At 48.2% G+C, this 21,379-nt stretch overlaps 1 protein-coding gene across 1 annotated transcript; it reads right to left on the minus strand.

Annotated features, from left to right (window-relative positions):
* Window positions 1–16,696: 16,696 nt before the first annotated feature.
* On the minus strand, window positions 16,697–17,641 carry LOC138301707 (putative nuclease HARBI1). Its single transcript, XM_069242223.1, has one exon. It carries the CDS (start codon window positions 17,639–17,641, stop codon window positions 16,697–16,699), a length of 945 nt encoding a protein of 314 aa, XP_069098324.1.
* Between the last annotated feature and the right edge of the window lie 3,738 nt (window positions 17,642–21,379).

Genomic DNA, 21,379 nt, shown 5'->3' on the forward strand with positions numbered 1-21,379 from the left:
CAGTTTAAGGCCCAACTCGTTCCCTGATGTAATCCGCATTACACTGTGCAGGGGCATCATGTTGTGAATGGCCAGGCACCTCAGGGGAAAGGGGGGTGGGGGGCACCTCAGCTGAAGTGGAGGATTTGCCCACTGGTTCTGGAGGGGGGTCCATGCCCATTACAATTAGCTGGGGCGTGCAAGGTCACAGTCTCTGAGTTGGGGGACTTGCCCAGTGGTTCTGGAGGGGGCTCCATGCCATTACAATTAGCTGGGGAGTGCAAGGTCACAGTCTCTGAGTTAGGGGACTTGCCCACTGGTTCTGGAGGGGACTCCATGACCATTTCAATTAGCTGGGGAGTCCAAGGTCACAGTCTCTGAGTTGGGGAACTTGCCCACTGGTTCTGGAGGGGGCATCATGCCCACTACAATTGGCGGGGGAGTTCAAGGTCACAGTCTCGGAGTTGGGGGACTTGCCCACTGATTCTGGAGGGGGCTCCATGTCCATTATAATTAGCTGGGGAGTGCAAGGTCACAGTCTCTGAGTTGGGGTACTTGCCCACTGGTTCTGGAGGGGGCTCCTTGCCCATTACAATTAGCTGGGGAGTGCAAGGTCACAGTTTCTGAGTTGGGGAACTTGCCCACTGGATATGGAAGGAGCACCATGCCCATTACAATGAGCTGGAGAGTGCAAGGTTACAGTCTTTGAGTTGGGGGCTTTCCCACTGGTTCTGGAGAGGGCTTCATGTACAACAGTCCCTGGAGGATGGCCTACATGCCCTTTGCTGGTGGTGAGGGCTGCTGTGTCCCAGCTGGAGGTGAGGGCTGATGTTTTCCAGCTGGAGGTGAGGGCTGCTGTATCCCAGCTGGATGTTAGGGCTGCTTTTTTCCAGCTGGAGGTGAGGGCTGCTGTCTCCTAGCTGGAGGTGAAGGCTGCTGTTTTCCAGCTGGAGGTGAGGGTTGCTGTGTCCCAGCTGGAGGTGAGGGCCGCTGTGTCCCTGCTGAAGGTGAGGGATGCTGTGTCCCAGCTGGAGGTGAGGGCTCCTTGCCCACTGGTGGTGGAGGGGGCCTGTTGACTCTCTTAGTTGGTGAAGTGGGAACCTTCCCTTTCCTAGGTGGTGTAGTGGGATCCTTCCCTCTCTAGGGTGGTGGAGTGGAATCCTTCCCTCTCTTGAGTGGTGGAGTGGGATCCTTCCCTCTCTTGGGTGTTGGAGTAGGATCCTTCCCCCTCTTGGGTGGTGGAGTGGGATCCTTCCCTTTCCTGCCTCACAACTAGGAAGTGCCTCCACTGTCCCCGTGGACTGTTTGGCTGAGGTGCTGGGCTGGGTCATTGTGATTCTGCTCTTAGGGCAGGACAGGGGGAGGGGGAGGAAGAGGTCAAGTTGGGCAAGGAAAAGCTTCTTAGGGATGGTGGGGCGGGATGACGGAGGAGGGATGATAGTGGAGGTTGAGGGAGTGGTTGTTGGAGGTGTATGTCTGCTGACTTTGGGTGCAGGTACATGGGCAGTGTGTTGATGTGAGGTGGATGGCTGCTGGGTGTCTGAGTGTGTGCGTTTGTGTCTCTTGAGGGGGCAGACAGGGTGGGAGAGGTCACAGGGGATGTGTGGATGGATGTTGTGGTGGTGTCTGCAAGTGATGTGTGTGTGCTACTTGGTGTGGTGATGGTGGTGATGGCTGTTGATGCAGTGCATGCAAGTGTGAGTGCGGATGTGACAGTGAGGGAGGAGGAGTAGGAGGAGGGGGAGACAGTGGAGGCAGTGGATGTTGTTGTGTGTGCAACTGTCTGTTGTTTGTGTGAGTGCTTGTGGCCTGAAGTGTGCTGCCTGTGTTTGTCTGTGCCACTCTTCTGTGATGTTTTTTGTGCATGCTTGTCTGTATGGGATTGGTTGGGGTTGAGGAGATTCGGACTGGGAAGTGGTAGTTGGAGGGGGGACGGTAGGAACAGGGATAATGCCTGCCATAAGAGAGTAGGCCAGTGCCTGGAACCATCTCTGTTGGGCCGCCAATACACCGTGAATGCCCTCCAGGAATGCATTGCATTGCTGCATCTGGGATGCCAGCCCCTGGATTGCATTCACAATGGTTGACTGCCCTACAGAGATGGATCTCAGGAGATCAATAGCCTTCTCACTCAGGCCAGCAGGGCTCATTGGGGCAGGGCCTGAGGTGCCTGGAGTGAAGGAGATGTCCGTCCTCCTAGGTGAGCGGGCACGGGCAACTCAGTGAGGGGCTACTGGGAGAGCAGTGCTGCTACAGGGGTGCCGGCTGTACCTATAGCTGGGGTAGTCCCAGAGTTGTCTGCCACCACCATGGAGCTTCCATCGGAGGAGGTATCCGAGACAGTGTTGTCACTGCCACTCTGGTTGAGTTTCAGTCTGGCCAGAAAGTGTGAGTCATGCTGTCTCTACCATAGTGCTCCCCTCGCCCTCCGTCCCACTGGTCCCCTCAGCGTCGGTGGACTCTGCCTCCTGGGTCCTATGGGATGCAGCTCCTTGTGTCGCTGGTGCCCCTGCTCCTCCACCAGATGATGCTAATGCACACATTGTCAGGATGACAGAAGAAAAAAGGGGTGGAATGAGAAAGGGTACACTGGGTCAATTACAGCACCAACATCACAGATGGCATACACATTACCGTCACACACAGGGGATCAGGATTGAACATCATGCATCGCACTGGCATTACATTTGCTAGGTACCACAGCAAGATGAGAGCAAAACACTGCCAACTGCACCCCTCCTTAGAGTCACTAATCCCTGTCTGACATGGAATGCAACCTAGCGAGGTTACCAGATTTAGCAATACAACCCTTACTCTTGAGCTTGATCATGCTGCGCTCTCTGAGCTGGCATTAAGGGGCACCCACTAACTAACACCCACCACCAGGTTCCCATGCCACCTATCAATCATAGTTGTAACACACACTGTACTCAACCCCTTATGGCTGACACTGACCCCAGGTCCCTGATTGTCTTGGGTGTGAGGTGTGGACTGGGGTCCCTGTACAGGTGGGCACACTGCTGATTGACGTGTCCTGGAGACAGAGGTGTGGGGATGTTGGGTGGGTGCTGGTTTGTTGGATACTGATGGGGGGGCTCTGTGATGGACTGTGAGTGGGCTGGGGTGGCCGACTGATCAGTGGTCCCTGATGGGCTAGTTGATCCAGATCCTGAAATCCAGAGTTACTGTCATCACTGGGGGCATCTTCTGTTGGGGGACTGGTTATTCGTGGCACCTCCTTGCCGCTGAGATTGGCTGGGGCACCTGTGGGGATGTAAGTGATGTATTATACTTCCTGTCTGTGACATATTGTGCATCCCTTGCTTCCCCTCTATTGTTTCTGTTGCCCTGACCCCTATAGTATAGCATGCATTGGGGTTAGTCAGATGTGTAGATGCAGTGTGTTGGATGGAGTGGAGTGATGGGAGTGAGGGTGAGGGGGTGAGATGGCATGCAGGTATGGTGGGTTATAAGTAGTAAATATTGACTCACCAGTGTCCAGTCCTCCGGCTACTCCAGTGAGTCCCTCAGGATGCAGTATTGCCAAGACTTTTTCCTCCCATGCTGTCAGCTGTGGGGGAGGAGGTGGGGGTCCACCACCAGTCCTCTGGATAGCGACCTGGTGCCTTGCTGCCATGGAACATACCTTCCCCCGTAGGCCGTTCCACCTCTTCCTGATGTCGTCCTTGTTCTTGGCTGCTGTCCCACGGTGTTCACCCTGTTCACGATTTCTCAGCCATAGCTCCATCTTACTGGCAATGGATATTTGCTGTACCTCTGCTCCAAACAGCTGTGGCTCTACCCTAACTATTTCCTCGACCATGACCCGCAACTCCTCATCAGTGAAATGGGGGTGCCTTAGGGGGGACATGGGTGTTGTGTGGTGTGTGTTGTGCAGAGGGTGATGTGGCAGGGTGTGGGATGTGCGGTGCGTGACGGATGGATGGGTGTTTGTAGTGCATGTGTGTGGTTGTCTCAGTGGTCTTCATGTTAGTCTTGTGGCACTTTTTGGTATTCATAAAGGGTGATGTGTAATTTGGGTGGGTGTTTTATAGTGCTGTTAGTGTGCGGGTGTGAGTGTCAGGTGTGTGATTCTGGTATTAGCCAATGTTGTGTTCTTTTGTATTTGGGTGGCCATTCTGAGCGTGCCAGTGTGTACCGCCAATGGTTTACCGTCATTGAATGTCCGCTGTGGTGATTCGTGGGTCATAATGTGGTGGGTGTTGTTTTGTTAGCGTATCGGTATGGGTGTTCGTACCGCCACTTTAGCACTGACCTTTGGACTGGCAGATTTGTGTATGTGGCAGTATTCTGTCGGTTTGGTGTGTGTGTGTCATAATATGACGAACGGATATTCGCCACTGCGGCGGCATGTTGGTGGTCGTCACTGCAGCGGTAAGAGGCATTTACCACCAATGTTACAATGAGGGCCTTAGTGTGGAAAAACCATGCCCTAAATGACTGGAAGCATGCTAGCTAGTGCTACTCTCTGAACTTTGCAGCTGGGACAGCTGCAATGGACAAAAATAACTTTGATTCCAATGGCCCTGCTGTTCTCCAAATGCCTTTCAATTCTACCCTGGCTACAAAGAGGCAGATGATTAATATGTCACACATGTCATGTATAACATGCGGATTGAGATAACTCGTCTGCTGTCAGTAGGCAGTTAGAAAAATGATGCACGTTAGCACAGGGAAAACAATGGGAAATATAGATTTTATTGGTCATTTTTGTCAAAGAGTATCCTATCTGCAAAACACAAAATCACAGACACTTGACTTAATCCCATTTTATTTCCTGGCCTTACCATCAAACACAAATTCCTTCATTGAAACACATTTGCTTGGCAGTAAAGGAAGGGGACTTTGCATTCGGCGGGATTTAGAGTTCGGTGAGGAGGGTTGCTCTGTCACAAACATGATGGATATCCTGTCCACTATATTATGATCCCATTATTGCCCATGGAGATTGTAATATGACGTACAGGATATCTGTCATGTTTGTGACAGAGTAACCTGTATGCTAAAGTCTAAATCAGGCCCTTAGTCTGCCGCAGCAGGGTAAAGTGCAATAAAAAAGGCCAGGTGGATACGGTAGAGGATTTGCTATTGAATGGTTGGGGGGGAGGTCACTGATGATGTGGCTATGCTTAGGCTTAGTCAGTCACTGTAGTTGAAACTGAAAGTTGATGAATGTCAAAAGGGAAAAATTTGAACAGGCATAAATCCATCACGGAAGCCATATGAACCACTTATCCCGTAACATGTGGCACATGCCAATTTTTTTTTTTTTTTTATGTGTTAGCTGGCTGGGACAGAACTTAGAAACAAATAAAGGAATGTGGTACTGGTGATTAAGTGGGCACTGGCAGGCAAGAGAAAGATACTGTTTTTGTTTCAGTTTGCAATCCATTAAAAGCTTTGTAAATGCCACATTAACAACAGATGCAGACGTGCATTGCATGCATGACTTGCAGTGTTGGATTGAACCATGCTGCAGTTAGCTGGGGTCATGGTCCATGGGTCGCGAAGTCCCATAGGTAGGGGTGTGATGGATAATGATGGGTGGGATCTGCCTCACTTAACAAATACAATGGGTATGCAAGTAATTGTCAATAACCAACCAATGAGACTTACCTTCACCCGTCCCTTCTGCTGCAGAGACTCTCCCTTCATCTTCTGCATTATCTGGTGCACTTGTGCTGGCCCCAGCACTGGTGGTCTGTGTAACTAAAATAAATTTCACATTTTAGATGCAAGATACATCTCTCCCTTTTTATTTTATTTTTTTAACAAAACACATCCACAATACATGGCTACAATTCAGTTTGTAGTATCTTCTCTCCCATCTAAAACATCAATTTGGGCACTTTGTTGGTTGACAATGTTAGAAAAACCAGTAGTCAAGCCAACCATGATAGAGGGGCAGAGATGTGATGATGACTGTGAGTCATTTGTTCGGGCTGGACAGTTCCAATGAGGAGGGTCAAGACTCATTTGCATTTGGCTGAGTCCAAACTGGGGGGGCGTGGTGTGCAAAAGTACAATGGATTAAACCCAGATCTGTGAGTGGGGTGAATGTTTGCATTGTTCAGCATTCCAGCCATCATCTGTTCTTTTTGTTTCTTTCCCCTAAGTGGGAAGGGTAATGCCCAGCTGTAGGTCCCTTGCTCACTGTGCAACTGGATTCAAGCAAGCCTGGCTAATGAGGGGTGATACCCCAAAACCGGTCCCAGAATGCTTGTTTCTGGTCCAGGGAGAACCGAGCCTGGCAGATCGGGCTGGACTGTTCTACTGGGGAGCAGGGTCAAGACTGATTTGTCTATGGCTGGGTTGAAATTGGGGTGGCGTGGTGAACATTAAAATGATGGACTAAACCCAGATATGTGACGAGGGCGAATGTTTGCATTGTTCAGCATTCTGTCCATCATCTGTTCTTTATGGTTATGAGTCATTTGAAGCGCAATGAAGGGGTGGAATAAATTGGTCAATAAAGGACATATGGTTTTGGTTGGTTGACAAATGCAATGGGACCGTCCTCATACTATTTTGCTGCTATGCTGCACTTTCATTGAAACTGCTGGGATACTGAATAGTAATGCATACTACACAGCATTGGGGGGGTCACCATAACCATGGCCGCACTCTTGTCATTTGAGCATGAGCAAATAAGCATGGAAGAGCTTGCTTCGCTATGCAAACTCTGCAATCTTCACAGTAGACTGCCTAATCTATTGTCTTAGTCTTACAGTACCAGTCCACAGAGTATGAAAATCAGGGGCAAGGGACAGCTCAATAACCAAGCAGAAGAAAGCTTATGCTACAGATTAATACAGACAGGGGGACGTCAGCTACAAAAACAAGAAATATAGAAAAAAGGATAATAGAGGGAGGGATAACAAGAATAAACATTAAATAGAACAAAGAAGATTTGAAAAATAATCACATTGTAAGAGAAAGGTGGACAAATTATTCTAATGGGGAGAGGTAAAACTTAGAGAAATAAATAATATTAACAAGAACTTACTGGAGCCAGCAGAGCCGTTCGCCGTGGTGCTCAGCTGGACCCTCTGATGCCGTCTTCTTACCCTTGGGTACTGATGTAAGAAATAAAGAAGATACCAAAATTAGATTAATAGTACAGCTACTCTCCTAGAAAATATTTTGACAGGCAAAGGCAGTAACATATTGACATTGTACTTTTCTAAATCAGATTGCCTATATTATTGCGTTGACCTATTCCTAATTCCCAAAACCTTACCTAAGTCCTATTCAAAATAATATTGATAACGTTGCGTGAACTTCACTTACCTCTGGATGTGAGCATCATGATATTTGAAAACATTTATGTTGTAGGACACCACAAAATTAGCAATAATTACTAGGCTAATACTACTACTCATCAAGCCCCACAACCTGAACGCCCAGCAGGTCAAGCAGGTCCTGCTCTCGGTCCAGGATATCGGCCCAGCAGTTCATCAGTAGCTGCTGGGTGCACCGAACCCCAGTATATTGACAGACATAATGGCACACCCTCCCCCTTAGAAGTCGATACTCACACAGGCCATACCCACACCTGGCCGTGGTACCACCATAAAGGGGAGGTGGCACTGCACACAAAAAATAAATAACTGCAACCACCTCTTCCTCACTAAAAATGGCGTGAGGCTGCAACCCCTGCAACACCTGTGGATTCCGGCACCCGCAGGGTGTGCAGTTTGCTGCACCCCCTATACTGGCACCACCTCTGCCTCACCCATGCTCTGCCACAGGGCTGAGTGGGAATAACAAAAATGACAGGAAGAAAGAGAAGGAATAGAAAGAAAAAAAGTAACAAAAAAAGGACAAAAAGTCACAGAACATAAAAAAGAGGCAAAAATGTAAAATACACCAACACAAATGCACACACTAAGGAAATAGATGAACAACAGGGGAGAATAATTAGGATAAAGTAAGGATGGCAAAGATGTGGTATAGATTGGAGACGTAGGCCCAGCACAATAGACAGAAAAGGAAAAACAAGATGACCATGCACAGGTGACCGTGTGGTACTATTGACACTCCACTGCAATGGGCAGCGCGTTACTCGTGCAAATCAGTGCCTAGGGGTGGGTGAGCACAGCTCCAGCCGTTCGCATGGAGTGTGGTGGAGTTTGAAGATGTTTTTTAGCACTCCACAGAATTCTGCATAGCGGAACTCTGCGTACTCCACCCACCCCTACTCAAAACCCACTGACCTGAACACAGCAACAGCCTCCCCAAAACAATAAAGAATTTCAACAGCTGGATTACCTTCTGTTCTGACTCCATGTCCCCCTTCAAATACAGCAGTACAATAACATCTAGACCCTAGGCCGGTTAGTACAAAGAGAAACTCAGACTGATGAAATACTACTGCAAACAACTGGAACACAAATCGAGAATGAACTAGGACAATGCAGGCAGGAGCACATTCAAATCCACTCTAAGACACACCCACCAGGTGATCCAGACCACTAAACGCACTACACTGGTGGACCACACCAATGTCAGAACCAACAGAAGCAAAGATATCTTTGCCATCATGAAGGATTTCACCTCACAAGTAGCCACCTTCAACTCAATCGGCTCCTCACAGGACCTCTGCAACAATCTCTCTTATTATTCAGCTAGAAAATTACCATGTACGGCAAATTCACCAACAACCAGACCTGAGAGACCTCACCAAATGCCTCCCAAACTGATTCAAAGAACCAATGTTCACCGCATGACCCATCACAACCCAGAAGAAACTGCTGCCACCATAAAGTCTGTCCACTTAGGAGCACTTTCATACCCTTTCTCCACCACACTTACTCCAGAAAATTACAGCCCATTAGCGACATGCTCACACCCATTCATGAGCCACCTCTTTCGCAACCTTCCCAGATGCTTGGAGATGCACAAGTGCCCTCCCATTGCTGAAGGAACCCTCTGAAGACCCTTAAATGTGCGTCAATTACAGACCTTTTTCCCTGCTACTATTCAAGGCCTTGCATAAATTGTTCAACAGATGTCTCACTGACTACCTCATTGACCACCAACTCCTCAACACCATTCATTCTAGTTTAATTCCCAACCACAGCATGAAACCTGCCCAACACTACCACGGATGGCATCTGCATGACTCTGGACAGAGTAGATGCAGCAACCCTTATCCTTCTGGACCTTTGGACCACCGCGTTTGACACAGCCCCCCCCCCACATTCTCATCCAATGCCTATACCATAACATGATGCATCAAAACATAGTCTGATAAATCTGCTCCTTCCTGGCTGGTAGCACCCAGTCAGTCAGCTTGGTACCGTACATCTTGCCTGTGACCTCGTCTGGGGAGTTCCACAAAAATGTTCCTTTAGCCTGTTCCTCTTCTATGCATAAATGATCCCTTCAGCCAGCATCATCTGCTCTCACAAAATCATTGTCCTCTCTTATGCTGACAACACGCAACTCATTCTCTCCTCACAGACAAGATGGCCAGTATCCAGATCAAGTTTAATGCCTACATGACTAAAATCACTCACTGGATGAAGACCAACTTTCTCAAGCTGAACACTGAAAAGCCTGAAATCATGATTTTCAGGGAGAGACAAACAACTCTATTATAAGGTTCTCAGGATGCAAGGTAAAATAGAAGTAGAATTTGCTTTAATGCTGCCTTTCCCAATTTGAGTGGCGCAAAACATTTGTAGGTCTCAAGCCAATTTTGGTGGGTCGCAAACGTCCAAGCAATAAATAAAGATGCCTTTAAGTTTTGTATTTATCTTATCACTTATGCTGTGCTTCAAAGGCGGAGTTCAAATGTCAGGCTTTGTCTTCTGTCAAATTGCTCCTTTTTATTTGAACATGGAGATTGTCACTTACAATCTCCTCTCACATTGCAGTTGGAGAAAGAAAAGTAAAGTGAATTATGGGAAAGTCTTCTTGGGTTACAGGGAGTGTAAAATGAAAGACTGTAGCATGCCCTTTTTTGTAACACACAACAGAATGCAACTACCTGTAAATGAACAGTACACATTTAGCAGTTAGGAAAACAAAAATGAAGCACATTTTTTTGCAATACTGAAGTGTGATGGGAACAAAAATTATAACAAGCAATCACACTTTATTTAGTGGCGTGCAAATGATAAATATTGACTTAAACCCACATTCCCACATTATCATTTGTTTGCAATATTGTTCTATCAGTAAAACTGTCTGTCTGTCTGTTCAGCTATAGTGTCCATTTCAATGGAAAAAGTGGCCTGTCTGTAAATGACAGTGTGTTAATACACAATGCTTTAGTTACATAAAAAAATTGCCACCTCATGTGATTAAAGCTAAGTGGGTCGGCAAAGTTTGTCTTCATGAAATTGGGCTATAGTTCTAAAATAATTGGGAAGCATGGCATTAATGGATGCCATAAGACATGAAATCCTTGGCATGGTTCTCTCCTAACATTTTGCTTCAATCCTCCTGTTTTGGTGACTCAATGTTTGCTGACTTTAGGATTCTGTGCACTTTACCACAGCTAACCAGTGCTAAACGGTGTGTGCTCTCTCCTCCATCCATGTTAGAATAGGCTTACACCCAATTGGCCTATTTAATTTACTTGTTGGTCCCAAGTAAGTGCTAAGTGCTACTACATGCACCCAGGGACTGTAAATGAAATGTTACTAGTGGGCCTGCAGCACTGATAGTGCCACCCACTTTAGTAACCTTTCAAACATGTCTGAGGCCTGCCATTGCAGCCTGTGTGTGCAGTTTTAAACTGGCATTTCAACCTGGTAAAATAAACCTTTGGCCAAGCCCAAACCTTCCTTTTAATACATATATGTCACCCCTAGGGTAGGCCCTAAAAATCCCAGGGTGCAGTGTATTTAATCAGTAGGACATGTACGTTTACGTTTTACATGTCTTGGTTGTGAAAAACTCTTAAATTAATTTTTCATGTTGCCAGGCCTACCTCTCTTATATGATAACATTGGATTTAACTTATTAGAGTTAATAAGCTATAACTTTCCACTTGAGAGCATGCAGACAGTTCATGTGTAGTGTCTACTAAATTGTAGTTAAAAACCATTTTAATGGCAAGGTCAGATTTTTAATCACAATTCTGAAAGTGCCACTTTTAGGAAGATGGCATTTTCTTGTCCAAACCATGTTGTCCCTGCAGCCTGATTGTGGGTCACATAACTAGGCGCAGGTTGCAGCTGGTCTTTGTGTATTGCTCCCAAGCAATGAGACAAATGGAAGATAGGTGTTGGAAGAATGGGTATACCTGAGTTAATGAGGTAGAGTAGCTGTCAGCTACAACACTTGCACATCACAAAGGTTCTGCCCGAGCACTCTCACAAAAGGTCTGGCTCTTGTCTTTTGTCGCCCTAGACAAGATGAAATAAGGACAGGGAGGAAGGGATTCCTGACACGTCAGGGGTGTGGATACCACTAAAACCTCCCTCCACTTCAAAGTGGGCAGCAGGTATAAACATTGGACCTCAAACCCCAGCTCTTTAGTACACTTCTTGATTATGAAGAGATCCAGAAGAAGAAGGACTGCTGTGCTACTGACAGGACTGCCACTCTGCTGGACTGCTGCTCTAGAGGACTGTTGCCCTGCTGTGCTCACCTGCTGCCCTCTTCTCTGGGTGAGAAGGACCTGGACTTCCATCTGTTAAACCCAGGACCCAGAGTGACTCCAAGGGCTAATTGGCTGGCTTCCTAACTAGAGCCTCAGGAACAGAAGGCTACGACAACCTTGATCTCAACACCTGGACCGTGCAATCTGTGAGTCCTACCTTTTCAAGTAGTGCTACCCCAGTCCTGGCCCGTTGGAAGTGGACCTGAAGGTGCTCTCGCAACCCATCTGTGAACCACCTCAAGAGGCCAGCAGATTCTCCCCACACTCCAGGACTCTGGGCACACCTGAAGATGGCTAGAGAAACGATGGAGGAACAGCAAGTCCCCGGAAGACTTTGAGGCTATCAAAGAACCACCAAATCCCACCACCACCTCATCTGAGTCACCAGGAAAGCCACCTTGCAGGACCGCATCAGCGTCACCACTCAAAACACCAAAGAGCTCTTCACTGTAGTCAGAGAGTTTGACAACCCCAATCAGAAACAGCAAGCATCCCTCCATCTCAAGACCTCTGTGACAGGCTAGCCAACTTCTTCCACTGGAAAATCAGAGACATATACGACAGCTTCGGATCCAAGACCCTCCGAGCCCGCCAACAACCCCCTAGATCCATCCCATCGAACCCACACAGACCCCACACCGCTGGACCACCCTCACCACAGACAAGACCTGCACAATCATGATCAGCATCCACTCCGGAGCCCCTATGTACCTCTGTCCTCATCACATTTTCAACAAGGCCAACACATCCATCGCACTCGAGCTCCGACACACCCTCAACTGTTCTATAGAGACAGCAGGCTTCCCAGAGGACTGGAAGCACACTCTTGAAGAAACCAACGGCCGACCCCCTGGACCTCAAAAATGACCACCCCATTGTAGGAAAGTACACTCTTTCTTGGCATGGTTATCCCCTTTCTCTGCCTGATGTCAGTGTGTTTGACTGTGTTCACTGGGATCCTGCTAACCAGGACCCCAGTGATTATACTCTCTCTCCCAAAACTCTGTATTTCATCCCACAATTGGCACACTGGTGCCCCATTATAAATCCCTAGAATGTGGTACCTAGGTACCCAAGGCATTGAGGTTCCAGGGGATCCTTATGGGCTGCAGCATTTATTTTGCCACCCATAGGGAGCCCAAGCAACAGGTTCTGCAGGACTGCCATTGCAGCCTGTGTGAAAAGGTGCAAGCACCCTTTCACTGCCACTTTCGACTGCAACAGGTCGATTGTAACTCACCCCAATGGCAGGCCTTCCAGCCCAGAAGGTAGGGTGAAAAGTACCTGTGTGTGAGGGCACCCCTGCACTAGCAAAGGTGCCCCCATGAACACCGGGCCCATTTTCCCAGACTTCGTGAGTGCGGGGATGACATTTTACACTTGTACTGGACATAGGTCAATACCAATGTCCAGCCTCATAATAGTACCTCCGAACTTAGGCATGTTTTGTATCAAACATGTTGGAATCATACCCCAATGCTTTTGCAAGCATTGGTTGCATGATTCCATGCACTCTGAGGGCTCCTTAGAGGACCCCCAATATACCGTTAGAGCCTTCTGAGGGTTTCCAGGCAGCCCAAGCTGCTACCACCTCCCAGGCAAGTTTCAGCCCTCCTGTTGCTTAAAAATCTCAAGCCCAGGAAGGCAGAACAAAGGATTTCCTTTGGTTCTTTCCCAAAGACCACCGTGGTGGCAATCTGCACGCCCAATTACCACACACAAATACAAAATTGCTAGAACACTGCCACAAAATCAAATCATCAGGCTGAATGATGGTGGCAGAGATGCGGAGCCATCACCCACACTGCCACGGCAGAACAAGACCGCACCTCCTAATACCACCCACAAATCAGAATATCGGTCATAACCCGGCAGTAATTCATTGGCGGTCGGGACCGCGGCAGCCAAGATGGAACATCCACTGCAACACAACACCACCTATGCCATTTTGAACACCCCACACCTGAAACACATACACACACCACATCCCCCTTATAAAACATGCACACACAACCCCTTGCCACAACAAACAACTGACATACATTGCAAATTCATGCTGAAAATCTCACTGCACACAGACATCACAGGCACCTGTACACTTCTCATGCATCACACTTCACTTACTACTTTAACACTCACACACACATCACACTCACCATGTCCTGACAAAAGAACCCCAGTTTCACCGATGACGAATTAAGGACCATGGTGGATGAAGTCATCAGGGTCGAGCCTAAGCTGTTCAGGGCACAAGTCCAGCAAACGTCAATGGCAAAGAAGATGGAGTTATGGTAGAAGATCATCAACAAGGTGAACTCAATGGGAAGCCACCCATGCACAAAGCACAACATACATAAGAGGTGAAATGACCTGAGGGGGAAGATTTGCTCCATGGCGTCCAGACACCAAATCACTCTCATGAAGACTGGCGGTGGGCCTCCACCTCCTCCCGTGGAGCTCACATAATGGGAGGAGAAGGTCTTGGCGATCTTGCACTCCGAGGGTCTCAGTGGAATACCCAGAGGACTGGAAACTGGTAAGATACCTATTGTCCCCTTGTATGAATTATACCTGTAATGCATGCATCCCCATCCCCTGCATGGCCACCCTACCCCACTAACACCAATCCCAAAGTCCACACTCCCAAATGCACCCAATGTATGTACAGCATGAAGCACTCCGACTCCGACTAGGCATCACCCTGTAGCCACCTAACAATGCACATTTCCCTGGCACAACTACACCTGAGTCCTGAAGCATGACACATAGCAGTCTCCGTTCAGTCCCTGTAAAGTACATCAGGCATATGCGTATAACAATCTTTGTCATCCACAGCTGCTACTGAGAATGTCGTCCGACAACCAGTGCCACTTACAGGCAGTCTCCAACCTGATGAAGACCCCAGTGACACAGGATGTCTAGAACTGGAAGACCTACCTGGCCCATCTGAGCTCTCTGTGCAGTCCAACTCCACCAGCCTCACCCAGGACACCATGGAGCCCCCCACAACCATTGCCACCACAACACCTGTCGTCCAATGCCCCCACACCAGTGTCTCAAGGCCACGTCAATCCACAGTGTGCCCACCTGTACAGGGACCTAAGTCAGCACCCACCACACAAGATGATGAGGGTCATGGTGTAAGTGGGAGTGGGCCCATCGTGCCGGAGACACAGATACAGGGGGCTAGGGCCAGTGGGAGTGCACCTAGGGGTCACAGGGCAGGGCAACCCAGAGAGCCTCCTGCCCATAAGACTATAGCACCAGTTCTGGGAGCATACTACCAATCCCAGGACAAGATGGGCCAGTTCTTAGACCTGTTGGGGGAAACCTTCAGGCAGCAGAGGGAGTACCACCAGAAGGTCATGCAGTATGGCATGCCCTCAATGCCACCATGGCCTCCATGAAAGACTTGATGCATGCGCTCATCACACCCTGCATGAGTCCTCCCCCCACCACCAGGCCCCTTCCAATAGCCAACCTACTGACCGGCCCTCTACATCTGCTGCAGCTAGTGGGATCATGGTCATGCATGAGGACTCACAAGCCACCACTGAGCCACCCCATGTGGCTGAGGAACCCCCATGCAAACATGGTTGCAGACCCAGACATCCTGCAGGAATAGAAGCCAAGACCGACCCCACTGCCAGGAAATGAGCCTCTCAAGAACTGTCTCCCTTGAGTGCCACTGGGACACCTTGTTGACTTCCTACTGCCATAGCCCATTTTCAAAATGCCACATGGATACTGAACCTGTGCTACCACCTGCTGGGCCTTACAGACTGATGGAATCAATCACAATGGCTCCACTGCTTTGCACCCTATTCACCCTTTGATATACACAATGACTGCACTTACCAACAAGTTTTGGTGTTCTGTGTTTACTCATTGTAATAGTGCAACAAATGTGTGACATGTCACAGAATTGAGTCCTAAAACACATTAAAGATGTGTATGTATCATGCTGTCATATGGGTTCCTGCAGTACAGTCAGTGTCCACACAGCCCTGGATCCTCAGGTGGCAGACTGGGAAGAGTGGTGAAACACCACCCACAATACATCTGCAAGTGATAGCACAGAATGTTCATCACACATTATTTTCATTGTTGCCAACAGTATGTACCCGCACATCATGATAGTTAAATGTTTCACACTGTAGGTCCACACACTGATAGAAAATCCAGTGCTATTGCACACATGACCCCAACCCTGTTCAGGTACAAAGAGACACGTTAATAGTTGCATCTAACAGCAGTGACCTGAGTAATAGACACTCACTGTAGTTGTACCACCAGTGCTTAATTTGTGTTTGTTGTAACCGGAGATAAGCACCGGCACTTATTTTTGAGGGCCGGCGCTTATTGTTCTGCCTCAAGCATTTACAGCGAGCAAAAGACACATCTGGGAAAGACGGAGGAAGAGAAACACAAAAAAGCTTCCCAATGGGAGAAAGCAGAAAGCTGCAAGAGTGAGCTGAAGGGACAGGGAGGGGATTTAAATGGATTGAAGAGGCCCAAGATGGCTTCAGGATTACGCTGCCTCAGTATTCCGTGTTCGCACATTTAATTGCAGCAGCCACATGTTTAAGAGAAGGGCTTTGAGCACCGGCATGTTTTTATTCACAAATTAAGCACTGTGTACCACACATCTCACACCCTTGGTTGCCAAGTAGTGACAGCACTTGAAGTCACAAGAAGCTGCAAACTATGCCAATGAACATGTGATTCCAGAATGGAGAAGTCACAAATGTGTGAAGAAGTAGATAGGATGTCTGAACTATATGTAACTTAGACAGATGGACTAGCTAACATCACAGTGGCACTGTAGACCTACTTGTCAGACTAAACCTATATACACTCCTCTGACACCCAAATAGGGTCAACACCTACTGATATCAGGGATGGAGAATAAAGTACATCCAATCTGTACACCAACATGTGACATGTCAAACATAGAGAAGTGCCTACCAGAAGCTTAGATTAAGTACTGCTGGATGAGATCTGTTCTTGTGCTTACATCTTCCTCATCCCCATCGTCATCATTCATGTTTCCTCCCACCTCTGCCACCAGATTGTCCCTTATTCCAGCAATGGGATGTTCCTCCTTAGTGCCACATTGTGGAGCATGCAGCAGGCCAACACAATCTGGCACACCTTCTGTGGTGAGTACTGCAGGTAACCAGAGATGTGCAGACATCTGAACCTTGCCTTCAAGAGACCAAATGCCCTTTCAACCACTCTTCTTGTCCTCCCCTGAACCTCGATGTACTGTTCCTCAGCTCTGGTCCTTGGATTCCTCACTGGTGTCAGTAGCCAGGAGAGATTGGGATAACCTGAATCACCTGTGGATAGGGTAAACCAACATTTACATTCCACAATGTCACATACAGACTGAGTAGTAAGGCTGGGGTAACAGTATCCACATTTACACTTATCATACTCACCTATGAGGTATGCCCTCACTCTTAGTAGAGGCACCATCAACTGTGGGACACTGCTATTCCTGAGCATGTACGAATCATGGACAGAGCCTCGAAACCTTGCAGTCACCTGGGCGATGTACTGGTCAGCTAAGCGGATCAAGGGAGTGAAAGTCTTTACAGTTCCTGTACACTTGCTTATCACTTGCTCATCAACCCTGGGTGGTATTAATGCAATGTGTGTGCCATCTTTGACACCAATAACATGATGGATATGTCCCAATGCATAGAAATCAACCTTCACACTGGGCAAATCTATAGAACTGGGAAATTGAGTATAGCTGTCCATATGTTTGACTAAGGTGGACAAGACATTCCTCAATAAATTGCTAAACATGGGTTGAGAAATACCTGTTGCCATTTCCACTATCCCCAGGAATGACCCAGTGGCCAAGAAATGGAGCATGGATACCAACTGCACAGTAGGAGGTATGGCTGTAGGTGGTCGAATGGCTGGCTGCAGATCAGACTCCAAGTGGGTACACAGCTCCCTTCTTGTAGCACGGTTCAGTCGATAGTGGGAGACGATGTGGCGTTCTTCCATGATTGCCAAGTCAACCAGGGGCCAGTACACAGGTGCATGCCTCACTCTACACAGTGATCGGCATCTACACATGGCATACAACACAAGTATCACAACGATTACCATTCATGCATCCTACTGCAGGGTGACAAATGGTGAATTAACATCACAAATACCGCCACATGTTGCATACAAAGCAGACTTCAATGTGCCAAGGCATTGTAATTTCCACGTCAGTTGCACATACATCTGGGATTTACAATGGATGACAATAGTGAGATGCTTGTCTGTCACTGCTTGTCTACAGTCACCATCAATGTGTAAGATCATTCCCACAATGTCATGTTGTTGTTACCAGAAAATGTGCACACTCCAAGTTCAGGCTGCCTAATTGTAGTTAACACTGTCCCACGATGTAACCAATCACACATCCGTGTTGGAAATGACTAGTGACTTTATTAATTAATGTATTCGTTGCAGTTGTATAGCAAAATTACTGCTGTCTGTCCTACATGCAGAGGACAGATGTCAGTGAGATCATTCTGCCAGCGTTTGATGTCATGGTGGTAGGCGGTCCGAACCGCTGTGCAACTCCTCATTGGTTAACATTGATCTCTATGGCATACAGGGACCAATAACTACTAGCACTGGCGGTGATGTGCAGACTGCTGTGGCCGTGACCACCATTTTCTACAGTGTACCTTACTTGACTCCTGACTCTCCAGCCATCAAGACCTCCACTGTGTGTGCTGCTGTGTCATGTCCTTGGGAGCTACGATGGCGCATGTTACAGGGAATAGGGCCAAGCTTTCACCTCGGAAGAACTGGAGAAACTTGTGGATGGGGTCCTATCCCTGTACACAAAGCTGTATGGGACTCCAGAACAGCAGGTAGGTTGCATAAAGGTATGTATGTTGCTATATGGGCATGTAAGTGTGTAATAGTACGTGTATGCAGGATGTTACAATGGAGGGTGTACCTACGGATATGATTGCTATGAATGTTTTGGAAGTGTAAAGTTCTGTATGATGCTGATTTGAGTACTGTCTGTAGGCCTATGAATGCCGTAGGTTGTTGTGTCCACATTACTGTGCTTTCCCTTCTGTGTGTCCCATGCAGGTCAGAGCCCATCAGAAGAAGGGAATGTGGAAAGCCATTGCCAAGAAAGCGTAGACCCTGGGGTCAATATGTGGTGTAGTGCCCACTGCAGGGATAGGTAGGAGGACCTAATACACTGGGCCCAGAAGACCACAGAGGCCCAGTTGGGGATGGCCTCCCAACGAGGAAGGGGTTCCTGACAGACCCTGACCCCCCGATGGCCCGAATACTGGTGGTGGCCTACCCGGAGTTGGATGGGCGCTTGAGGGCAACACAGCAGCCACAAGGGGGTGAGTGACATAGCACATGTCCTGTAGAGTTTGCAATGGACTTGATGGGTGTGTTGCCATGGGACCAATGATGTAAACTATAGGTATGAGAGTTAATGTAGGTGGGATACAGTTGTGCTGTGAACAGAAGTAGCTGTGATAGGCGAGCATCTGAGCAACAGATTTTCCTAGCATTTTTACAGTGCCAAATTGTTGGACTTCACATGGACATACAGGATCTTCAGTTGGTATCCATACCTATTTATACATGTCCATAATGGGTGTCACTTGTAGGTATGACAATTTACAAATTACACTCATTGAGAGTTTTCTCACAGTAATGGTCCTGTATACAAGAACCCTAACAGTGTAGAGTAGTATCTGAGTGTAATTGTAGTAGTATCATGATTGTGCATGCACATCAGAGTGTATGTACAGTGGGTGCAAGATAATCTCCATTGACGTTGTAGAGAGTGTAATCAGGAATCTACATCGAGGCATGTTGTTGTAATGTATGCACGTGCAATGTGGATTGGTATTGACGCTATACTCCCATCTGTTTCACCCCCTCCCCTCATTTTTGTACAACCTTATCCTTGTGTGCAGTAGCATTATCAGGCAAAGGAGTAGGGGCACCAGCGAGTGGGGAGGCTGCAGCCCACGGGACCCAAGAGGCACAAATCACCAAAGCCGAGGGGACCAGTGGGACGAAGGCTGAGGGGAGCACTACTGGGGAGATTGGAGCTGATACCACTGATACAGATTCCTCCTCCGATGGAAGCTCCCTGGCAGTGGAGGCACCTTCTGGGACCATCCCAGCACCATCCTCATCCGTCAGCCCCCTTACCAGCACCGCCCTCCCAGTAGCTCCCCACCCAGTTGACTGTTCCCGCTCACACAGGAAGGTGGGTGTCTCCTTCACTGCAGGCACCTCTGCCCCTCCCCCAGTCAGCCCTGCTGCCCTTATTGCTGAGGTTATTGACCTCCTGAGGTCCATCTCTGTAGGGCAGTCAACCATCGTGAATGCCATCCAGGGCCTGGCTTCCCAGATGCAGCAGACGAATGCCTAAATGGAGGGCATTCACAGTGCCTTGACTGGCCTGCAGAGATCATTTTAGAGATAATTCTAGGCTCTGGCCTCTTCACCAATGGCAGCCAGTGTCCCTAGTACTTCTGCCTTCCATCCTGCTACCTGTGCCCCATCCTGAAGCCCGCTGCTCTCTCCCAACTAAGCCATACATACAGATAAGCACTCAACCAAATCAACAGACAAGGTGCGCAAAGAGAAAAACAGGCACCCCAAATCACATCGCAAGCATGCACACACTCAACACACAAAAGCAGACACAACATCAGCCACTACCTCCTCTGTCTCCCCAGTACATCCACCCTTGTTGTCACAACACCACTCACACCTGTCAGCTCTGCATCCACAATCCCAGTCCCTGCCACCAGTTTGCTCTCAGTCCTCACAACAGCAGACACTCATACAGGCACCCCGTGCACCACATCCACACTCACTACAACCTGTCTGTCCACTCCCACCCGCTCTCCCCCCCTCCACCAAGGACACATAAATGCCCACACTCAGAAACCCAACATTCCTCTACCTCACACATACATACTATGCATACATATGCACTCATGTCCAGCACACCTACACGTCCTGCAATCACTCCCTCTACCTCCACTCCCAAACCTGCTTCCCAATCCATCCCCCTTGCTCCTAAGAAGCTTTTCCTTGCCCACCTTGACCTGTTTCCTGACCCTGTCCTACCCCCTGTTTCCCCTTGCCCTCATGGTTCCCTCCCCAAGCCAAGTCCCTCCAGCTCCAAGTCCTCCAGTAACCTCCCTTTTACCTCTGATGCCCCTTCAACCGTGAAGAAGACGTCCCCTGTCCCTAACAAGAAAGCTACCCCAAAACATGGTTCCAAGGCTCCTGCCCATCCGTCAAGAGCAAAGGTGAAACGCCCATCCCCTCCCAAGCCAAAGCCCAAGGACCCCCTCTCATACCCAAACACGTACCCCCAGAACCTTGAGGTGCCTGCCTGCCCAATTGATGCTCCTACCATGTGGAGGCCATTAGGCTGTCAGGAGTCAAGTTGAGCCTTTGACAGCACAGTTGTGCCCATCGGACTTTGGACTGGCCTTTAGGCCTTGATGCTTTATGACCTTGTTCACCTGCATTTGCCATCTATTTGTATATATTTTCAATACATGATTCTTGTTATTTTACTTCACATACAGTTGTCGAATATTTTTGTTCTCTGATGAGTTTCCATCTATCTATCAAGTGCTGTTAAATGTGCATTTCTAGGCATTATTTTTTATTCAGATTCACTGTTCTTTCTTGTATTTGGGCACTGTAAGAATTGTGCCTTTGTATTGGTTT

This window comes from Pleurodeles waltl, chromosome 6 (assembly GCF_031143425.1).
Source record: "Pleurodeles waltl isolate 20211129_DDA chromosome 6, aPleWal1.hap1.20221129, whole genome shotgun sequence".
NCBI lineage: Eukaryota > Metazoa > Chordata > Amphibia > Caudata > Salamandridae > Pleurodeles > Pleurodeles waltl.

Excerpts from the sequence above, each read along its gene's own strand:
- LOC138301707 (XM_069242223.1), bottom strand. The coding sequence starts at position 17,641 with ATGGAAGAACGCCACATCGTCTCCCACTATCGACTGAACCGTGCTACA.